This window comes from Salvelinus namaycush, chromosome 33 (genome assembly GCF_016432855.1).
Source record: "Salvelinus namaycush isolate Seneca chromosome 33, SaNama_1.0, whole genome shotgun sequence".
Taxonomy (NCBI): domain Eukaryota; kingdom Metazoa; phylum Chordata; class Actinopteri; order Salmoniformes; family Salmonidae; genus Salvelinus; species Salvelinus namaycush.
Window position 1 is genome coordinate 23,807,956 of NC_052339.1, and position 20,445 is coordinate 23,828,400.

The 20,445-nt window shown below is 43.2% G+C and overlaps 1 protein-coding gene across 1 annotated transcript in view; it reads left to right on the forward strand.

Annotated features, from left to right (window-relative positions):
- prkdc (protein kinase, DNA-activated, catalytic subunit) overlaps positions 1-20,445 on the forward strand; it is a 43,647-nt gene that overhangs the window by 4,152 nt on the left and 19,050 nt on the right. The window contains exons 11-49 of the mRNA XM_038972978.1: positions 1,020-1,166; positions 1,368-1,532; positions 1,742-1,910; positions 2,267-2,316; positions 2,642-2,776; positions 3,211-3,360; positions 3,534-3,652; positions 3,901-4,060; positions 4,508-4,573; positions 4,679-4,798; positions 4,962-5,121; positions 5,289-5,395; positions 5,488-5,575; positions 5,952-6,115; positions 6,376-6,528; positions 8,536-8,643; positions 8,867-9,093; positions 9,370-9,464; positions 9,664-9,766; positions 9,892-10,025; positions 11,527-11,757; positions 11,932-12,158; positions 12,513-12,721; positions 12,945-13,077; positions 13,283-13,441; positions 13,765-13,968; positions 14,164-14,352; positions 14,479-14,583; positions 14,942-15,109; positions 15,692-15,819; positions 15,913-16,120; positions 16,502-16,683; positions 16,879-17,047; positions 17,679-17,744; positions 17,842-17,905; positions 18,033-18,181; positions 18,501-18,641; positions 18,946-19,065; positions 19,235-19,378. Of these exons, the coding sequence (XP_038828906.1) occupies positions 1,020-1,166; positions 1,368-1,532; positions 1,742-1,910; positions 2,267-2,316; positions 2,642-2,776; positions 3,211-3,360; positions 3,534-3,652; positions 3,901-4,060; positions 4,508-4,573; positions 4,679-4,798; positions 4,962-5,121; positions 5,289-5,395; positions 5,488-5,575; positions 5,952-6,115; positions 6,376-6,528; positions 8,536-8,643; positions 8,867-9,093; positions 9,370-9,464; positions 9,664-9,766; positions 9,892-10,025; positions 11,527-11,757; positions 11,932-12,158; positions 12,513-12,721; positions 12,945-13,077; positions 13,283-13,441; positions 13,765-13,968; positions 14,164-14,352; positions 14,479-14,583; positions 14,942-15,109; positions 15,692-15,819; positions 15,913-16,120; positions 16,502-16,683; positions 16,879-17,047; positions 17,679-17,744; positions 17,842-17,905; positions 18,033-18,181; positions 18,501-18,641; positions 18,946-19,065; positions 19,235-19,378 (5,616 nt within the window). The remainder of the gene's footprint in view (positions 1-1,019; positions 1,167-1,367; positions 1,533-1,741; positions 1,911-2,266; positions 2,317-2,641; positions 2,777-3,210; positions 3,361-3,533; positions 3,653-3,900; positions 4,061-4,507; positions 4,574-4,678; positions 4,799-4,961; positions 5,122-5,288; positions 5,396-5,487; positions 5,576-5,951; positions 6,116-6,375; positions 6,529-8,535; positions 8,644-8,866; positions 9,094-9,369; positions 9,465-9,663; positions 9,767-9,891; positions 10,026-11,526; positions 11,758-11,931; positions 12,159-12,512; positions 12,722-12,944; positions 13,078-13,282; positions 13,442-13,764; positions 13,969-14,163; positions 14,353-14,478; positions 14,584-14,941; positions 15,110-15,691; positions 15,820-15,912; positions 16,121-16,501; positions 16,684-16,878; positions 17,048-17,678; positions 17,745-17,841; positions 17,906-18,032; positions 18,182-18,500; positions 18,642-18,945; positions 19,066-19,234; positions 19,379-20,445) is intronic.

Below are 20,445 nucleotides of genomic sequence, written 5' to 3' on the forward strand. Positions count from 1 at the left end.
GTGGGCTTACCACATCCCTGAATGTAGTTAGGGGCAATTCCATGGTAACAGAATGATGCTGATACTCCGATATTTCACTTTAAAATGTATTTAAAACAAACCAATGAAAAACAATGTCTACAAAACAATGTCTACTGAACATTTTACAAAAACACATTTACTTGAAAAACAGTGCAGATGCAAAGTTTAGTAACAGAATGACAGAACAAACCGTAATGCAGTTCAAGAAATAAAGTTAAGAAAATATTTACAAAATAAACTGAAGTAAAAAATGTAATAAAAAGTAACACAATAAAATAACAATAACGAGGCTATATACAGGGGGTACCGGTACCGAGTCAATGTCTGGGGGTACAGGTTAGTCGAGGTAATTTGTACGTGTAGTTAGGGGTAAAGTGACTATGCATAAACAGCGAGTAGCAGCAATGTAAAAACAAAGGGGGGGTGTCAATGTAAATAGTCCGGGTGGCCATTTGATTAATTGTTCAGCAGTCTTATTGCTTGGGGGTAGAAGCTGTTAAGGAGCCTTTTAGTCCTAGACTTGGCGCTCCGGTATCGCTTGCCGTGCGGTAGCAGAGAGCACAGTCTATGACTAGGGCGGCTAGACTCTTAGAGCCCCAAAAATTGTCAATCTGCACTGTTCTTCAAGTAAATGTGTTTTTGTATAGTTTTGGAAATTGTTAGAAGTATTACTTGTGCATAGAGTTGTATCATTGGTTTTAGTTTGACCTACATTTTGAAAGTGAAAAATCGGAGTCTGTGTTATTCTGTTATCGTGGAACTGCCGTCAGACAAATTAATGGTGCCGTTTTAGTTTTTAGGCTTTTTTTACAGTCACGCTGCACAGAAGGGCATCAGTTAATTTGTCCCCTATACTTATTGTTTCATAAGATATAGGTAACGTTTCACTTGAGAGGATTTTTGTGAATAACCGTATTTCTATTCCTTTGTTTTGCAAGGAGTAGTGTGTTTCCTTTTTGCCCTGAGAAATATAACTGTTTGTTGGATTATCGCTTTAGGTTGCTCTCCAGGTGGCAGAGAATGTTGAGGAGCACAAAGGCAAGCTCAAGTTCTTCATGCAGAAGTTCTGTGCCATAATCAAGACCATGGACTCCACTCACAAGGAGCTCTCCATTGCTATCCGTGGCTATGGATTCTTTGCAGCGGTACGTTTCTATTTTCTCCCCTCATCCCTTTGGGCTTGTCCTGCTGGAAAAGCCACTGACTGGTTTGTTGTTATGTTGTAGTATACTACAGTTAGTCACTGATATGTACATGCATTTGGAGTTGTGATATATTCAATTTATCCAGTGCACTGTTTATTTTGCATTACTGAACCATTTATTGTATAATTGTTGCTGTTGCAGCCATGTAAAGTGGTTTGCCCTCAAGACGTGGACATGATGTACACAGAGCTGATCCAACGCTGCAAACAGATGTACCTCACGGAGTCCGACGGAGAGGAGGACAAAGTTTACCAGCTCCCCAGCTTCTTGGACTCCATCGCCAGTGTCATCATCCACCTAGACAAGGTAACCCCAGAACACAGTCCAAATGAACCCCTCCCCTTCCGAAATTTGAAAAATGCTTACCCCCGCGAAATCGTGATTTGTCCAAATAATCAGTGATGCTAAATCTAGCGCACCGCAATAATTGTTCCTATGTTCCAACCGATGTAACTTTAGTTACAGATGGTGGAGAGACTAGCATTACCATATCACTGTTTATCGTGCACCCACAGATCCCTGAGGTCTACACACCTGTGCTAGAGCGCCTCCTGGTGGTACAGATCGACAGCTTCCCTCAGTACAGCGTTAGAATGCAGCCCACCTGCACTCGTGCCATCGTCAAGGTGCTTGTCGCCATGGCATCCAAGGGTCCAGTATTCTGGAGCTTCATCAGTTCTGTGGGTGAGTTGAAGAAACTGAGTCACAGACTCTAGCCTATAATATACGCCATTTATGAAGGCCTTCAAAAAACATTTATAAAGCCATCATAGTTGCTTCACAAACCATTTAAGCTACAATCATTTAGGCTGTAAACAATGCCATGTTAGGTAGAGGCTGCAAAGGGTTTTGACACAATCGCCAAAGTGCCAGATGTAAGGACATTTTTCTGAAGCCTTTGTTGTACGTGTATAGTATTAATAAAATCTATATCGACCTTATAAAGGGTTTATGAAGGCCTCATTAAGTCGTTAAAGTTGTTGTTACCGTAACTTCTGATGCATCACTATGCCAGAATTGTTTGATTTTTCTCCTTTCAGTGCACCAGGGCTTGATTCGTGTCTGTTCGAAGCCTGTTGTCCTTCTTGAGGTAAGGTCATTTTGGCCCTACATTATGCCACTGTTTTAATGCTCTAATATGAGAATATCATACATTCCTTACATGGACTGTGATCTATGTGTTGTTGACCTTGTTTTCATCAACTACTTAGTTGCATAGTTTTGTTATTTAAATTTATACTTTAAAGGTATATTTTCTTTAACCATGATTGAAAGTTGGCAGGATAGTGTATTGTCAGTCAGTTGGGAGGATGGGATATTGTCAGTTGGCGGGATGGGGGATTGTCAGTTGGCAGGATCAGTTGTTGTCAGTGGGAACTTGTTAATGGTGGTAACTGTTCTGTTAGGAGGGAGAGAACGCTCAGAGTGTCACCGGGACTGGTGGGGAGTCTGCAGAGGCCTCTCAAATGCAGACTGGGAAATGGAGGGTTCCCTCTTGTCGTGACTACCTGGATCTATTCAGGGGTCTCTTGGACTGTGATCATCTAAAGGTGTGTGTGTGTGTGTGTAACCAGTTAGGATGCTGTTCTAAGCAGATCCTGGTTAAATTTGTATTTTTCTCTTTCAGATACTTTAACTGCACTTGATTAAGCTTGGCCTGGCCCAGTAGAATAGTCCTAAAAGTGTGAACGCTGCCCATTTAGCTCTGCTGGCAGGCTCTATCAAAGATAACAAATACTATTTGAACCCAGGTCTGGTTCTAAGGGGAAAGATGTTTTTAATCTTCCTTGCTCAGTTTGGTTCTCTTAGCCTAGTTAGTCCTCCACTAATCTCGGTTAACCCAGAACTTAAATTGTGCATCATTTGGTTAGATGCTACCATTTATGCTGACGTAGTCTGTCCATGAGAGATTAGTCCTCCACATACAGTGTTGGTTGATGAAGTGATCCTTGCTATCAATGACTCAAAATGTCTTCTGCTGTAGGACACTGGGTTTCTCGACAAGGGGTTTGAAACCCAGAACGCTACCCTGAGTTCTTTGAGCCGTCTGCTTTATGATGAACTGGTGAAATCCATCCTGAGGATTGTAGAGAAGCTGGACCTCTCAGTTCAGAAAGTCAACACAGAGAAGGAGGTGAGACCTCTTCTGATAATAACTTTTGATTTGTGGTGAATCATTTTTAAAAACGGTCACCACTGATGTGTCCCGGCTTTAGCCGATTAAAGGTGTGCCACGTGTGAAAATAATTGATATTGTAAACACATGAGAATCTCTCATTGATCAATATGTGGTTTGTGTTGTCTTAGGATCAGGATGACCAGGTCAACAGCAGTATGGTTCTGCCGTCCTCTGACCCAACAGCCCACCTCCTGCCCAACAAACCCAAGGACTTCACTGCCTTCATCAACCTGGTTGATTTCTGCAGGTACAGTACCAGTCCCCATCCACTAGCCTGGTCCCAGATGTCTGTGTGCTGTCTGGCATAACAACAACCATAGAAAGCGGCTATACAGCACAGATCTGTGACTTTGTTTTTTATTCAGTGAATGGGAGGAATCCTCAATGCAGCCTAAATCATCCAGTGCTTTCAAGCCGAGTATTTGTATGCCAGTTTGGCACCTGAGTCCGTACCTCTAGTTACACTATGAGGCCTCTATCTGTTTGTCCTTGTAGTGAGTTGCTCCTGAAGAAGCGTCTGGAGTATTTTGGGCAGTGGGTGTACCCTTTGAGCCACGAGCTGATCCTTCAGTCCATAAGAGCCCCGCTTGTCAGTGGCTTTTACAAGCTACTCTCTGTATCCATGGAAGTAGCCAAGAGAATCAAGTACTTCCAGGTAAACCGTGTTCATCAATTCCATCCCATCACTATGCTTTGAGTTGCACTAGCACTAGTTGCACTAGCAACTCCAGTGTCGTGGGTTTGATTTCCTCTTGGGTCATATGCACTATCTATTCAGTCACTGCACTGGATAAAAGTTTAGAACTAAAGGTTATATATGCCACGTAGATACAGCTGTATGTTCTACAACCTGATGGCTGATGTACATGTGATGTACATATGTGATGTACATGATGGCTGATGTACATGTGATGTACATGATGGCTGATGTACGTGTGATGTGATGTGCATGATGGCTGATGTACATGTGATGTGATGTACATGATGGCTGATATACATGATGGCTGATGTACATGTGATGTACATGATGGCTGATGTACATGTGATGTACATGATGGCTGATGTACATGATGGCTGATGAACACTATACTTTCTTTAACAGGGTGTCGGACCCAAAAGCGCTCAAAGCAGCGCCTGCTTTGCACTCTTCTCAAAGTTTGGAAAAGAGGTACAGCACGACTACTTTTTGAATCCACTCCAGAACGAGAAGAGCGGTGTTAAAGGCCATGTTGTTTGGTCAGAATGATGTACTGGATGGTTGCTGTCTCCTTAGGTGGCTGTGAGAATGAAGCAGTATAAAGATGAGCTCCTGGCCTCCTGCTTGACCTTCGTTCTCTCCCTTCATCATGACATAGTTGCTCTGGACATCAAGGCATACATCCCCCCACTTCAGGTGCGGAGCTCCCTCTCATGAGGGTTTATTACTGGTTTACCTAAAACATTTCAACTCAACATATACCTACCTACCTGGTACTAAGTCATGTACATGTATAGGTGCTGTTTTCAATTAATCCCAATTGATGACTTAACCGCTCTCTGTGGTTGGTGTACCCCAGGTGGCTCTGAAGCTGGGCCTGAGCCATGCCCCACTGGCCAATGCAGCGCTGGACGCTCTGGAGGCGTGGTCGTCACGTATTCCCCGAGACACCATGCAGCCATACTATAGGGAGATCCTGCCCCACCTCGACGGATACCTGAAAACAGCCGCCGCTGACGGTGATTTGACCTCGCTCTCCATCCATCCATTCTTGCTTTATCTCAGTCTAGAAAGGAAATTACAAATAATATCTTTGTTCTATTTGGCTGTACTTCCCTCAGGGAATCTGACCTACTTGTTTGTACGGTATGCTATAATTCTGTTCCCCTTTTTGTCTTGATTGCAGACAACGATGAGAGCCCCTGGGAGGTGACGTCTCTATCCACGGGAAAAGAAAAAGGATACAGCAAAGTGATGGCTAAGCTCCTGAAGAGATCCAAGAAGGTTGCCATGGTAATAAGTAGTAGGAGTCATTTTCCTTGCTATAAGTAACCGAAGCATAAGTTTCTCAAATATGAATTACAGGATGTTTTGTTTGTCAGGAGGAAGCTTCTCCCATTGCCATGGTGAGGAAGAGGGTGGTGCGGTTGCTGGGACACCTGGGAGGGCAGCTGAACAGGAATCTGGTGACCGGTGAGGATCTAGATGTATTTTGCAACTACCACTTTGATTAAACACGATGAACAAACGTGTGTGTGTGTGTACTGTATGTATACCTAATATGTGCATCACAGGAGGCTGCTGAGGGGAGAATGACTCATAATAATGGCTAGAACGGAGTGAATGGAATGGTATCAACCACATGTGTTTGATGTATTTGATACCATTCCGCTCCAGCCATTACCACGAGCCCACCCTCCCCAATTAAGGTGTCACCAACCTCCTGTGATGTGTTTGAACGTCTGCATATCAGCTGATTGTATGTCGGCTTGTATGTATACCCTCATATCTTTATATATCACCTTTGGTATGTTTCTATAGTTTATATAGGATCTTATTCTCTCACCAGCGACCTCAGCCGAGGAGATGATGAAGAAGTTTGTGGCCTGGGACTCTGAGAAAAGACTGAGCTTCGCTGTGCCTTTCGCTGACATGAAGCCCGTCATCTACCTCGACCCATTTCTACCTCGCATCACAGAGCTGGCGCTGTCCACAAGTGACAGGCAAACCAAAGTATGGCCCCTCAAACTTTGTAAACAAACATATATATTTTACAAGGAAGCTAGACGGCAAAACAAATCTGATTAAGTATATATCTGATAGACCTAATAGTTTGGGACTGTTGTGAATGTGTGCAGATCCCTGAAATAAGTCAAAACAATATAGCTCTATACATGGCATTGAGTTGAATAGATCCAGCACTTATCCAATGTGCACTTCTCAAGAGTTGTTATTAAGGTTTTTACTGTGTGTTGTGTATGTGCTGTGTTCAGGTGGCAGCCTGTGAGTTGCTTCATAGCTTGGTGGTGTACATGGTGGGTAAGGGTTCTCAGATGGTGGAAGGGAAGAAGGGCAGCCTTCCTATGTACAACCTGCACAAACGCCTGTTCCCTGTGCTGCTCCGGCTCGCCTGTGACGTGGACCAGGTTAGTCCATAAGTCTAACTCAATTAATTACATTTATTTTAATAAAGCCCTTGTTACATTAGCAGTTGTCACAAAGTGCTATACAGATACCCAGTCTAAAACCCCAAAAAGTGTCTAGGAAAAACTCCCTAGAAAGGCAGGAACCTAGGAAGAAACCTAGAGAGGAACCGGGCTCCACATGTGCCTGATGGACTTCAGACAAAACATCAGCTTAAAGCTTAATGTAGCCTTGATACATTTTTATATTTCAGTCATTTAGCAGACGCTCTTATCCAGAGCAACTTACAGGAGCAATCAGAGTGAAGTATCTTGCTCAAGGACACATTGACAGATTTTTCCCCTATTGGCTCAGGGATTCGAACCAGCAACCTTTCGATTACTGGCCTAATGCTCTTAACCGCTAGGCTTGATGTAGCCTTCATGACCACTTTGTAAGGCCTATTATATACAGCGCATTTGGAAGGTATTCAGACCCCTTCTCTTTTTCCACATTTTGTTACGTTTCAGCCTTATTCTAAAATGGATTATATAAAAACAAATCCTCAGCAATCTACGCACAATACCCCATAATGACAAACCAAAAACTGTTTTTTGGAAATGTTTGCAAATGTATACAAAATAAAAAACAGATACTTTATTTACATAAGTATTCAGACTCTTTGCGATGAGACTCGAAATTGAGCTCAGGTGCATCCTGTTTCCATTGATCATCCTTGAGATGTTTCTACAACTTGATTGGAGTCTACCTGTGGTAAATTCAATTGATTGAACATAATTTGGAAAGGCACACACCTGTCTATATAAGAGCCCACAGTTGACAGTGCATGTCAGAGCAAAAACCAAGCCATGAGGTTGAAGGAATTGTCCGTAGAGCTCCGAGACAGAATTTTGTCGAGGCACAGACCTGGGGAAGGGTACCAAAACATTTCTGCAGCATTCAAGGTCCCCAAGAACACCGTGGCCTCCATCATTCTTAAATGTAAGACGTTTTGAACCACCAAGACTCTTCCTAGGGCTGGCCTGCCTGGCCAAACTAAGCAATCGGGGGAGAAGGGCCTTGGTCAGGGAGGTGACCAAGAACCCTATGGACAACCATCTCTGCAGCACTCCACCAATCAGGCCTTTATGGTAGAGTGGCCAGACGGAAGCCACTCCTCAGTAAAAGGCACATGACAGCCCACTTGGAGTTTGCCAAAAGGCACATAAAGGACTCTTGACCATGAAAAACAAGATTCTCTGGTATAATGAAACCAAGAATGCCAAGCGTCACGTCTGGAGGAAACCTGGAACCATCCCTACGGTGAAGCATGGTGGTGGCAGCATCATGCTTTGGGGATGTTTTACAGCGGCAGGGACTGGGAGACTAGTCAGGATCGAGGGAAAGATGAACGGAGCAAAGTACCGAGAGATCCTTGATGAAAACCTGCTCCAGAGCGCTCAGGACCTCAGACTGGGGCCAAGGTTCACCTTCCAACAGGACAACGACCCTAAGCACACAGCCAAGACAAAGCAGGAGTGGCTTCGGGACAAGTCTCTGAATGCCCTTGAGTGGATCAGCCAGAGCCCAGACTTGAACCCGATCAAACATCTCTGGAGAGACCTGAAAATAGCTGTGCAGCGACGCTCCCCATCCAACCTGACAGAGCTTGAGAGGATCTGCAGAGAAGAACTCCCCAAATACAGGTGTGTCACGCTTGTAGTGTCATACCCAAAAAGACTCGAGGCTGTAATCGCTACCAAAGGTGCTTTAACAAAGTACTGAGTAAAGGGTCTGAATACTTATATAAATGTGAAATTTCAGTATTTTTGTATTTGCTAAATAAATAAACAGTTTTTGCTTTGTCATTATGGGGTATTGTGGTTAGATTGCGGATTTCTTTCTTTATCTATTTTAGAAAAAGGCTGTAATGTAACAAAATGTGGAAAAGTCAAGGGTCTGAATACTTTCCGAATGCACTGTAGATGCTACAGAAATCATGTATTTGAACCTCAACTTTTTGTTTTCAGGTAACAAGGCAGCTCTTCGAACCACTGGTGATTCAGCTCATCCACTGGTTCACCAACAACAAGAAATTTGAAAGTCAGGACACAGTTGCTGTTTTGGAGGCTATTATGGTAATTCTCCCCCTACTGAATTTCAAATACTATTTATTTTTAATAGAATGTGAAACTGATAGAAAAAGTAGTTGCAACTGCAATGTTCTTCAATGCTTTTGGTCCCATGTTGCCACAATTTGTCACAAATGTATTTCAACCAGGACTGAATGTGTAAAACTGAAATGTACTTATTCTACAGCAGTTGTTATGAAAGGTTGCTGAAGATATAGTTTTTCTTCAGGATGGCGTGATAGACCCTGTGGATAGCACACTCCGAGACTTCTGTGGCCGCTGCATTCACGAGTTCATCAAGTGGTCCATTAAACAGACCACCCCCAAGCAACAAGAGAAGAGCCCAGCCAACATCAAGTCTCTGTTCAAGCGCATCTACAGCCTGGCCCTGCATCCTAATGGTTTTAAGAGGCTGGGTGCTGCGCTGGCTTTCAACAGTATCTACCGACTATTCAGGTACGGTCTTATTTGATTCTGTGAAGCGTGTTAGTGCAGTAAACGGTCTAGAAGAAAAAGATACGCACACCTATTTAGGCGAGGTGCTGGCTAGCGGAGTAGAAAACTTGAAAATAAAAGAGAGCCGCACACTCTAGGAGCTCAGATGCAAAAATGTAATCACCAACGTTTCGACAGTGCAGTAAACGGGACAGTCATACTAGGAAATAAAGGAAATGTGGCTAGATTGCCTACACTACAGACTGCAATTTGTTTTTGTTTGCTTTGTCTGTGCAGAGAAGAGAATTCCCTGGTGGAGCAGTTTGTCTTTGAAGCACTAGTGGTATTCGTTGAAAGCCTGGCACTGGCCCATTCCGACGAGAGATCCTTGGGTAAGGATTGTCACTAAATTCCTGTTGGTTCTGTCATCCTGTTAATGATGATGTTCAATATGAACAAAAGTCCACAAAATAATGAGGTTTTACGTGTGTCCAGACAGTTAAGATCTTGAGGTGCTGAAATCCAACAATATGCATCATCGTGCAAATCCATATCGCCATAAAGATGAATAAAATCCTTCTACTTCCTTAGGAACCTTGCAACAGTGTGGAAGTGCTATTGACCACCTGAAGAGGATCATCAAATACAAGGCTTCCAACCTCAATCAGCAGGACACCAAGAGGCGGATTCCAAGGTTAGCAATGTACTAGGCTGGCTCTCTTTTGGGATGGTTGCATTTTCGACTTCAAGTACACGCAACTTCGTTTTAAAGCATTTTTGAATTGTAGAATTTACTAAATCTTCTCTCTTTTCCACTAGGGGCTTTCCCCCTGATGGAAATGTGTGTTTGTCCGATGTTGTTATGTGGCTTCTGGAGCAGTGTGGGCGACCTCAAACTGAGTGCCGTCACAAGTGCATGGAGCTCTTCTACGAGCTTGTGCCCCTGCTACCAGGTACTCTTCGTATCTGTTCTTCTGTAAAAAGACAAATGTGACAATAACACATTCTAACTATAGTATGTTTACATTTTTTTAAACTTCTATTTATTAAGACACATTTAAATATAAAAGGTAAAATATTTAAATGTGCAATTCTATGGCTTCGAGACAAAGGGCAAACACAATTGACCTGAAAAAGTTGTTTATTTACGGCAATATTATTCAATCAGTCAATCAATCAAATTGATTTATAAAGCCCTGGCACCACACCACAATGCACATTTAAATATTTTACCTTTTTAATTTAAATATGTCTAAATAAATAGAAGTTTTAAATAAAATGGCAAGCAATGTAGATGTAGAAGCACGGTGGCTAGGAAAAACTCCGTAGAAAGGCAGGAACCTAGGAAGAAACCTAGAGATGAACTAGGCTCTGAGGGGTGGTCAGTCCTCTTCTGGCAGTGTCAGGTGGAGATTATAAGAGTACATGGCCATTAAGGCTAGATTATTCTTCAAGATGTTCAAATGTTCATAGATGACCAGCAGGGGGACAGACAGGCTGGAGACAGACAGGGGTCATCAGGTCAGGTAGTCCTGAGGCATAGTACTAGGGCTGGGGGGGGCATACTTACATTCACACAGGACACCAGTTAAGACAGGAGAATTACACCAGATATAACAGACTGAGCATAGCCCCCCGGGACATAGACTCTTGCAGCATAGATACTGGAGGCTGAGACAGGGGGTTGGGTGACACTGTGACCAGTGGTGTGAAGTACTTAAGTAAAAACCCTTTAAAGTACTACTTAAGTAGTTTTTGGGGGTATCCGTACTTTACTTTACTATTTATAGTTTTGGCTACTTTTACTTCATTATTTTCTTTAGGAATGTAGTGTACTTTCTACTCCATACATTTTCCCTGACACCCAAAAGTACTCATTACATTTTAACAGGAAAATGGTTCAATTCACACACTTCTCAAGGGGTCATCCCTACTGCCTCTGATCTGGCGGACCCCTTTAAACACGAATGCTTTGTTTGTAAATGAGTTTTGAACCGTGCCCCTGGCTATCCGTAAATAAAATAAAAACAAGAAAATGTTGCTGTTTGGTTTGCTTAATATAAGGAAGTGGAAATGATTTATACTTTTACTTTTGATACAAGTACCTTTTAGCAATTCCATTTACTTTTGATACTTAAGTATATTTAAAACCAAATACTTTTACTCAAATGGTATTTTACTGGGTGACTTTCACTTTTACTTGAGTAATTTTCAATTAAGGTATCTTTACTTTTACTCAAGTATGACAACTGGGTACTTTTTCCACCACTGACTGTGACCCCGTCTGACGATACCCCCGGACAGGGCCAACCAGGCAGGATATAACCCCACCCACTTTGCCAAAGCACAGCCCCCACACGACTAGAGGGATATCAACAGACCACCAACTTACTACCCTGAGACAAGGCTTAGTATAGCCCACAACGATCTTAATGAGTCTTTTCTTGTCTGTAGGAGAGAGGTCTCCGTCCCAATGGCTGCAGGAGCTGTTGCAGCAGCATGGTGTGGGCTTCCTCATCTCCAGGCTGGAGGGTGGAGGGCTGCTCTCCCAGCCCACCCTCAGGCACCTGGCAGGCCCCTTCACTGTCAGGGCCGCGCTGCAGTGGATGGACCTGCTGCTGGCCGCCCTCGACTGCTACAACACATTCATTGGCCTACACATCATCAAGCCCCAGCAGATACTAGGTGAGTAAACTAACTGGTGAGCCACACTCGTATGATGAGGGACCTTGCCTGAGACATGAGGACTAGCTTTTAGCTCAGAGGGCTAACAAAGTAGCGTGACGCACAGGAGACCTGTATGGTCTCCAATATGGTCACACTTGCATTTCGGTCACAAGTTTTTTTCTTTATTCGAAGGCTCTGATGAGAAATCCAGCTTTTTGAATGCCTTGGGGTTCTTCCTTGCTGAACTGGCCACCAAGGAGCTGGAGGCAGCAGAGGGCTGTTTCAGAGCAGGCCAGAGAATCTCCCTTTTCAGTCCCAGAGAGAGAGACCAGTACAACTACAGCAAGTGCACCATCATCGTACGACTCATGGAGTTTGCCACGGTGGTACTGGTCAAATGCCAACAGGACTTTTGGAAGGTGAAGGCTTACTTTATGTATATTTTTGGCTTTGTAGACATTTATGGGCACCTCGTTTCTGTGCTAGTGTCCAACAAGACAAAACTCTCAGTACTTCCTGGAAAATGTATGTACATAACCTCTAAATCGCTGACAATTCCCCCATGCAATCACAAGCTGCATGTATTTTTGGGGGAGGATAAAGTGTCAGAAAAGTGTCAAATGTATCCCTTTATCATTTGAATGCCCACTGTCTCGCTGTATTATTGATGAAGTATGGTATCATGGGTCTTCGTTTGCTGCTTTCTGGAAACTTGCAAGATTGTTTACTTGTAGAAATAAACGGGTAAATACCTGTTTTAACCCTGTCCCTAGCTACTGGAGAAGGATCTGTTTGACTCTGCCTTTTTGGAGCTGGTGGCTCTGACTGTCTGTGAGCCCTCGTCTATCGGCTTCAACATGGCTGACCTGGAGGTGATGAAGCGCCTGCCAGAGGTGTGTGTTCCCCTGCTGAAGGCCCTGCTGGTCTCACCCTACAGAGAGGATCTGGAAGACAGCCTCAGGAAGAGGATATCCCAGCAAAGGTCTGTATGGTGTTGATTAGTCCTCTGTTTAGGTTAAGATCAGTTCAGTCCCAAACCAACCCCTAGACCATTGTCGTTTCTAAGTAGCCCTTTAAACATGTTAGGTAGACAACTATGGGCTTTATAGGAGTTATATCATTCATTTTCATCAGGAAATCATCAGAGCACAGAGTAAGTCATAGTGTAGGAATGATGATTAATAATGGGTTTGTGTTGTCTTCAGTGTGGAGGACTTGTGTAGCGTGGACCTTTACCATCCAGACACTCGTACCAGCCATGCCAATATGGAGATGCTTCTCTCTGCCTGCAAACAGATTCACAAAGCAGGCTTCCTCAGCTCCCTTCTGCACAGCCAGGTGCTCTTTCTTTTTCTCTTTCTTTCTTTCTCTCCTTACCCCTGTCTTACTGATCTACCTGATGCTGCTGAAACATTTAGGCCCAGCTTTACTAAGGCCAGAGTTCCATTGTTGTCTTGTAGTGCACAAATAGTAAATGTTACAAACCATCCCTCTTGTTGAAATCTCTTCAATATGTGGTTGTTCTCTCTGCTGTGTGTTAAAGGATCTCAGTTACTCACAGTCCCTGGGATCCAAACTCCTCCTGGCGGTATACAAAGGCATCGCCCCCGGAGAGGAGAGGAAGGCCCTCCCTTCCATGGACGTGAGCAGCAGGAGGCTAGCCGACGGACTGGTGCAGCTGGCCTTCTCCCTGGGTGGACAGGTTGGAAACACCTAGCCTAATCCAGTCTTTCCCCTAGATTGTTTTGCAGGCGGGGTGCTAAGGCCAACAGAGCAACATCCATGCCCTCTGGCAGTTTTCTGCTTACATGGCAGACTTCTGTTTCTTTTTAATCTTTTTGTAAACAAACAATGTATAGCTTCCAAATATGTTTAAAACTTTAATCTCGTAGATAGTCAATGATTGTATTCATAGCTCCAGCTATGAATTTGAGAGTGGTCACAGATTGCGGCTTGACTCAAGTACTTCATCAAACTCCGTCTCTGCTGGGCTTACCTGTTTGTGTTCTGTCGTCATTCTGGCAGAGTGAGCAGCTGGTAGAGCTGCTTTTGAACACCATCATGCTGTCTGTGCCTCTGGCGGGCAGCCGCAAACAGAACTTCCTCAGCTTCTCTCATGGAGAGTACTTCTACAGCCTCTTCCAGATGACGCTCAATGCAGAGCTGCTCAGCAACCTGGATACCACCGTAACACTGCTCATGAAAGCCGCCACCCAAAACCCTAGCATGGTGAGTAGTAGTGGTCTCATCTAATAAATTATTTAGAATCAAACCTTTGTTCAAATGTCAGGGATTGGGTTGAAAGCAAAATACACATTTCCATGACCTACCAAGAAAATGGACAAAGTATATCTCTCTCTAAGCAAGATGACCAAAAAGTGTTGTAGAATACATTTGTACATTTCTTTGGTGTCCTTGCAACAGGTTAGCGTGCTGCTGAACGGCATGCTGGACCACAGTTTCCGGGAGCGCTCGATGAGGAAGAGCCAGGGCAGTCGGCTGGTGGAGCGGGTACTGCAGAGGTGGGAGCTGCTGAGGCCATGGTGGGGCAACAACGCCTCCACGTCAGAAAGTAAAACCGCCACCCTCACATTGCTCTCCAAGGTTCTACAGGTGCAGCATAGCCAGATATATAGGCTTCTTTTCATCTTTTTAAACATGTTTTCATTGTATTTTTGGACCCAGGTTTTTAGCTTGATATGAGTTTATCTAACTATATGTATATCTAATTCTGTGCAGATTGATTCGTCTGTGTGCTCCAATGCCGGGCACCAAGCATTCCAACTGGTGTTCTCCACGTTCACTACTCTCATCGTTGACATGGCCCTGCCGTTGAATCTCAAGGTAAAGCATTAAGGTCGTTTTAATCAATTTAATCTTCCTGATTTTGTTTCTTGGTATCTCAATTTTTTTAAACATTTTTTTAAGCCCTATTTTACAAGGTGTGTTCACTGAAAATCGAGTTGCTGGGGATGGGAGAAGGGTCATTTGGTAGCTGTGGATAATTAACTGACTGTGGTAGCATGGATGGCCAGGTTGGGAACATAAGCCACACTACAATACTAAGTCCTTAATCTTGTCAACAAGTGCTATGGGATTGACTCATAGTCATGGAAAACTGTCTTACCTTTAGTCAAGGGAAGAGGAAAAATGTTAATCACTGTTTTGAGTGAACTATCCCTTTAACCCCACCACTCTTCAGAGCCAGGCACTGATCATGCTGCCATTCTTCACCACCCTACCGGAGGAGCCCCTGGCCCAGCTGCAGACGTCCCTGGAGGCCCTGGTGGCATCCCACTTCCCGATGCAGTCAGACGAGTTCCCCCGCGGCTCCCTGCACCGCAACAACTACATGGACTGTCTTCGAAAGGTAAGGTCAACCAGACCTGGGTTCAAAAATAGTATTTAGGGTATTTCAATTACTTTCAAAGACATTTGGAAGTAAGTATTTCAATATTATTTATTTGAAAATACAAGTAGTTGAATATTGGAATGTATTTGTAAATACACTTGGAAAGTATTTGAAAATACTCAAATGCATTTAACCTAGGTATTTATAAATAGTATTTAACATAAGTATTAAAAATACTTTCAAATACTTCCAATAGAAGTAGTTGATTCGGGACACATTATTTGAACATACTCACTACACAGAAAAATAATAATTTAAAAAAACAAATACTCAAATACACCTGTATTTGAGCTCTGATCTGCCATCAACTTTAATGGTTAAGTCCTAAGTCCCTCCAACATTGTTCTTACACCAGTCCACTTTAAATCCATAAGGGGGTGGAGTAGTGGAAACTTCGCTAGACCAGTAGTGTTCTAATGGCTCAGTTGGTGGGCGCATAGTTCTTGCAACATCCGGGTTCTGGGTTTGATTCCCGCCACATATATTTAATGATATCTTGAATTATTCTTGTACATTATCATGAATGTCACTCCTTTTCAGTTTTTGGATGCCCTAGAACTCTCTCAAAGTCCTCTTCTGCTGAAATTAATGGCCGGAGTTCTGTGCCGCGATACAAAGCACATTATGGAGGAATTGTTCCAAACGTGTTTCCAAAGAATTGCTAGAGGGTGAGTGAGGCACTTATTTCCCATACCGTGTTTAGATCAGTGTTGGTTTCTCCAAGTGTAAGGTGGATTGAAAACTGTTCTGTGTGTGAGCAGGTCCAGTGGTGAGCGAATGGTGCAGCTGCTATGCGCCGTGTACAAGACCATCCAGCAGGGTGACGTGCCTGTCCCCTCCATGCTCCAAGCCATGCTGGAGAGAGTGCTGCTACCATTAGCCTCTTACTGCAGCCCAAAAGCCCTGGCTGAATTCTTCAGCGCTAACGTCTCTGACATCATGGCGGCGCTGCTTGCTCGCTTTACCAAGGTCTGTTGGTGGCTTTCTTGTTATCTGTATTTAATATTCTGCAGTGTTTTGCCGTGGTGGAACATTAATGACAAGTGCAGAGAGCTTTGGCTTTTGTGGAATCTACAAGGCTCATTGCTTTAATCTGTTATATGGTGGGACATGTGTGCTTTAGTGAAAAAGTCTGAAAACATTTTTAAATAACATAGAGAACTTAGTGTTTTGGTGTAGATCTGCTGTCACGTTTAAGGCTTGAAATGTTATTTGACTTAGCCTAATTAGAACATTTATTTTGTTCTTGCAGATAAACTTAATCCTAACTGAGCTTTTTCTGATGTTCTCATAGAGTTGAAAAACATTTTAACCAGTTTGAAAAAATGTTTCTGACTCTTTTTTTTTCAGTCCAACGAAGCGGCTTATGAGGCCCAGTTGATTAAGAAGAATGGCTGTTACAAACTGATGGAGTTGCTCTACTCTCATCTGCCTAAAGAGGAGGTTTACTCCAAAGACTCCCAGATCAACCAGGCCTACTGTGGAACCACAGTCAAAACAGAGGGCAACGAGCTTTCAAAGACTCTCATCAAGTAAGTCCACCGATAAGTTGTATCTTTTTAAAGGTGCCATCCATAAAATGTTCCAATATAGCCACCCATTAAATATATATTCACCCCTAACTTGTCAAGGGGTAAAAAATAAATAAAAATGGTACTCAATGAATTTCTCCAGTCGTCTAGTTTAATCTGTTTGTGTTGCTAAATCCAGTTGTAATTTCCCTTTAGGTCATGCTTTGAAGCCTTCACGGAGAACATGACGGGAGAAACTCAGCTCTTGGAGATCAGGAGGCAGTACCATTGTGCTGGGTATAACTGTGCCATCGCAGTCATCAGCTGTAGCTTCAACGAGACCAAGTTCTACCAAGGCTTCCTCTTCACAGAGAAACCTGAGAAGGTGATACAAAGTCGCCTGGTCCCAGATCTGTTTGTGCTGTATAGCCAACTCCTATTGTCATGCCATAAAAAAGGGTTAATTCAACCAAACTGCCTTGCAGATTTTATCCAGTTGTATATTTAAGCAGTAAGGCCCGAGGGTGTGTGGTTTATGGCCAATAAACCACAGCTAAGGGCTGTTTGTCAGCACAACGCATCGCAGAATGCCTGGACACAGCCCTTAGCCGTGGTATATTGGCCATATATCATAAACCCACAAGGTGCCTTGTTGCTGTTATAAACTGGTTACCAATGTAATTAGAGCAGTAAAAATAAATGTTTTGTCATACCCGTGGTATACGGTCTGATATACCACAGATATAATCAGCCTTCAGGGCTCGAACCACACATTTTATAATACAAGTTATACCATGGCATTGTTGAATACTTGTTTCTGATTGGCTTGAAGGGCATTCTAGAGTGTGCATTATAATATATACACTCAGTTTATAAAAACCTATAAACTATGTACTTTTTTCCTGTGGTGAAATAAAATTGCTAAATGGTATGGGTATAGAAGTACCAGGCTCATCTCACATGATCAATTCTACAATACAAATCAATAATGCATGTTCTTCTGTTCTTTCCCCCAGAATCAATTCATATTCGAGAATCTCATTGATACCCAAAGGACGTACAGATTCCCTATTGAAATCGAGGTATATTGTTTGTTTTTTTCCCACTGATGAGATAACATCAGTGAGTAATCGGAGTGATGTCAGTAATCTGAGCATAGCCTTCTCATTCTCCCTATAGGTTCCTATGGAGAGGAAGAAGAAATACGTTATGATTCGGAAAGAAGTGAGCGAGGAGAACGGAGGTAGGATGAATCTGCATCTCCACCTGAAATTCAGTTGAGGTTCCTTAGTATACTTCACGTTAGATTGTTGGAAGTAACAGTTGTCTCCATATCTAACCTTTCTATCCGTGTTGTCTCTGCCCATCAGAGGAGCCAGTATACCTCTCCTCTCAGTCCTACATGGCTGACAGCAGTCTGAGTGAGGAGATGAGTCAGTTTGACTTCTCAACTGGAGTCCAGAGCTTCTCCTACAATTCCCAGAATCCTGCGGGGCAAAGTCGCACAGTCAGGAAGAGGGTCAGTCCGACCACTGTCTATCTCCATGCACCAGGGTTGCTTTTACATGGGTTAGGGTTAGAGTGTATCCATGGGAGAGACTCTTGTCCCATCCCCAAACAGGCCCCTTACCTTTATTATACACATTGCATAAGTACATATACAATATTTAAGATATCCTAAAGATATACTGAGTCAATACTTAGTAGAAGCACCTTCTAGCAGAAGGAACAGCTGTGTGTCTCTTTGGATATAAATATACACAAAGAGCCTACAAACTCATTTGCACTGTTGTATCTTTTTATTGGGATATGTTTGACTGTTTTTGGAATTACCTCAGGAGCGAGCAGAGACCATTTCGGCTCAGGAGGAGACGGTGGACCTGGAGATGGATGAACTGAACCAACACGAGTGCATGGCGGCCATGACGTCTCTGGTGGGCCACATGCAGAGGAACAACATCACTCCTAGAGTTGAACAGGTCTGCTCCATTCTACTGCTCCATTCCACACTGACCACTTAGCCCCTAAACCCCAGGAACTCTTGTAGATCTGAGAGGATTTGATAGATATAAGCATTATTATGGCTTAATCTTGCCCTCTGGTCAGCTTTTTGCAATATCGGTTCCACATATCCAGCCCTCATCAGATCTACAGGGAGTAGGGGCTAGGGGTGGATTTGGAATTCTGCACAAGTTTGTCTACTGCAGTTGGAGAAATGTTGATAGTACATTTTTGGGATTGGGACCCATTCCAACATGTTGTCTTGTCTTCTGTGTGATCTAGGGAGGTGTACCCAGTGAACTCCCACCCTGGATGAAGTTCTTGCAAGGAAAGTTGGCAAATCCAGCCACACCGCTAAATATCCGACTTTTCATCGCAAAGCTGATAATCAACACAGAGGAGGTGAGGCCACCCATCCTCTAACAATATCTGCCAACAATATATTTTCTCCCCGAGTTTACCCTTCATCGATTATGTATTTCCCATTTGTATTTCAAATCAAAATTGGCAGGTGTGGTTCCAACATACTGTTCCTGATATTTCTGATGGTCTTGACTCTGTTGTTCTGCAGGTTTTCCGTCCATACGCCAGGCTGTGGCTGGGGCCGCTCCTACAGCTGGTGGTCTCTGGGAACAACGGGGGTGAAGGGATCCACTTCATGGTGGTGGACATAGTGGTCACAGTGCTCTCCTGGATTGGCCTGGTCACCCCCAAGGTTCTTCCCATGTCTTCTTTTCACCCCTTTTCTCATTGAGCTACACTATATATACAAACGTATGTGGACACCCCTTCAAATTATTCTGCTACAGTTGCAAATTATTCTGCTACAGTTGCAAAACAAAGTATGTAAACCCTTTGGAATTACCTGGATTTCAGCATAAATTGGTCATCAAATTTGATCTGATCTTCATCTAAGTCACAACAATAGACAAACACAGTTTGCTTAAACTATTAACACACAAACAATTATACATTTTCATGTCTTTATTGAACACACCGTGTAAACATTCACAGTGCAGGGTGGAAAAATTATGTGAAACCTTGGATTTAATAACTGGTTGACCCTCCTTTGGCAGCAATAACCTCAACCAAATGTTTTCTGTCATTTTGGGTCTTTACAAAACTGTAATTTTGTCATCTTTACAAAACTGTTTCAGTTTAGCAATATTTCTTCTGTTGAAGCCATTCTGTTGTTGATTTACTTCTGTGTTTTGGGTCATTGTCCTGTTGCATCACCCAACCTCTGAGCTTCAATTGGCGGACAGATAGCGTAACATTCTCCTGCAAAATGTCAACAAACTTGGGGATTCATTTTTCCGTTGATGATAGCCAGCTGTTCAGGCAGGCCCTGAGGCAGCAAAGCAGCCCCAAACCATGATGCTCCCTCCACCATACTTTACGGTTGGGATAAGGTTTTGATGTTGGTGTGCTGTGCCTTTTTTTCTCCACACATAGTGTTGTGTGTTCCTTCCAAACAACTCAACTGTAGTTTCATCTGTCCACAGAATATTTTGCCAGTAGTGCTGTGGAACATCCAGGTGCACTTTTACAAACTTCAGATGTGCAGAAATTGTTTTTTTGGACAGCAGTGGCTTCTTCCGTGGTGTCCTATGAACACCATTCTTATTTAGTGTTTTACGTATCGTAGACTCGTCAACAGAGATGTTCGCATGTTCCAGAGATTTCTGTAAGTCTTTAGCTGACACTCTAGGATTCTTTTTAACCTCATTGAGCATTCTGTGCTGTGCTCTTGCAGTCATCTTTGCAGGACGGCCACTCCTA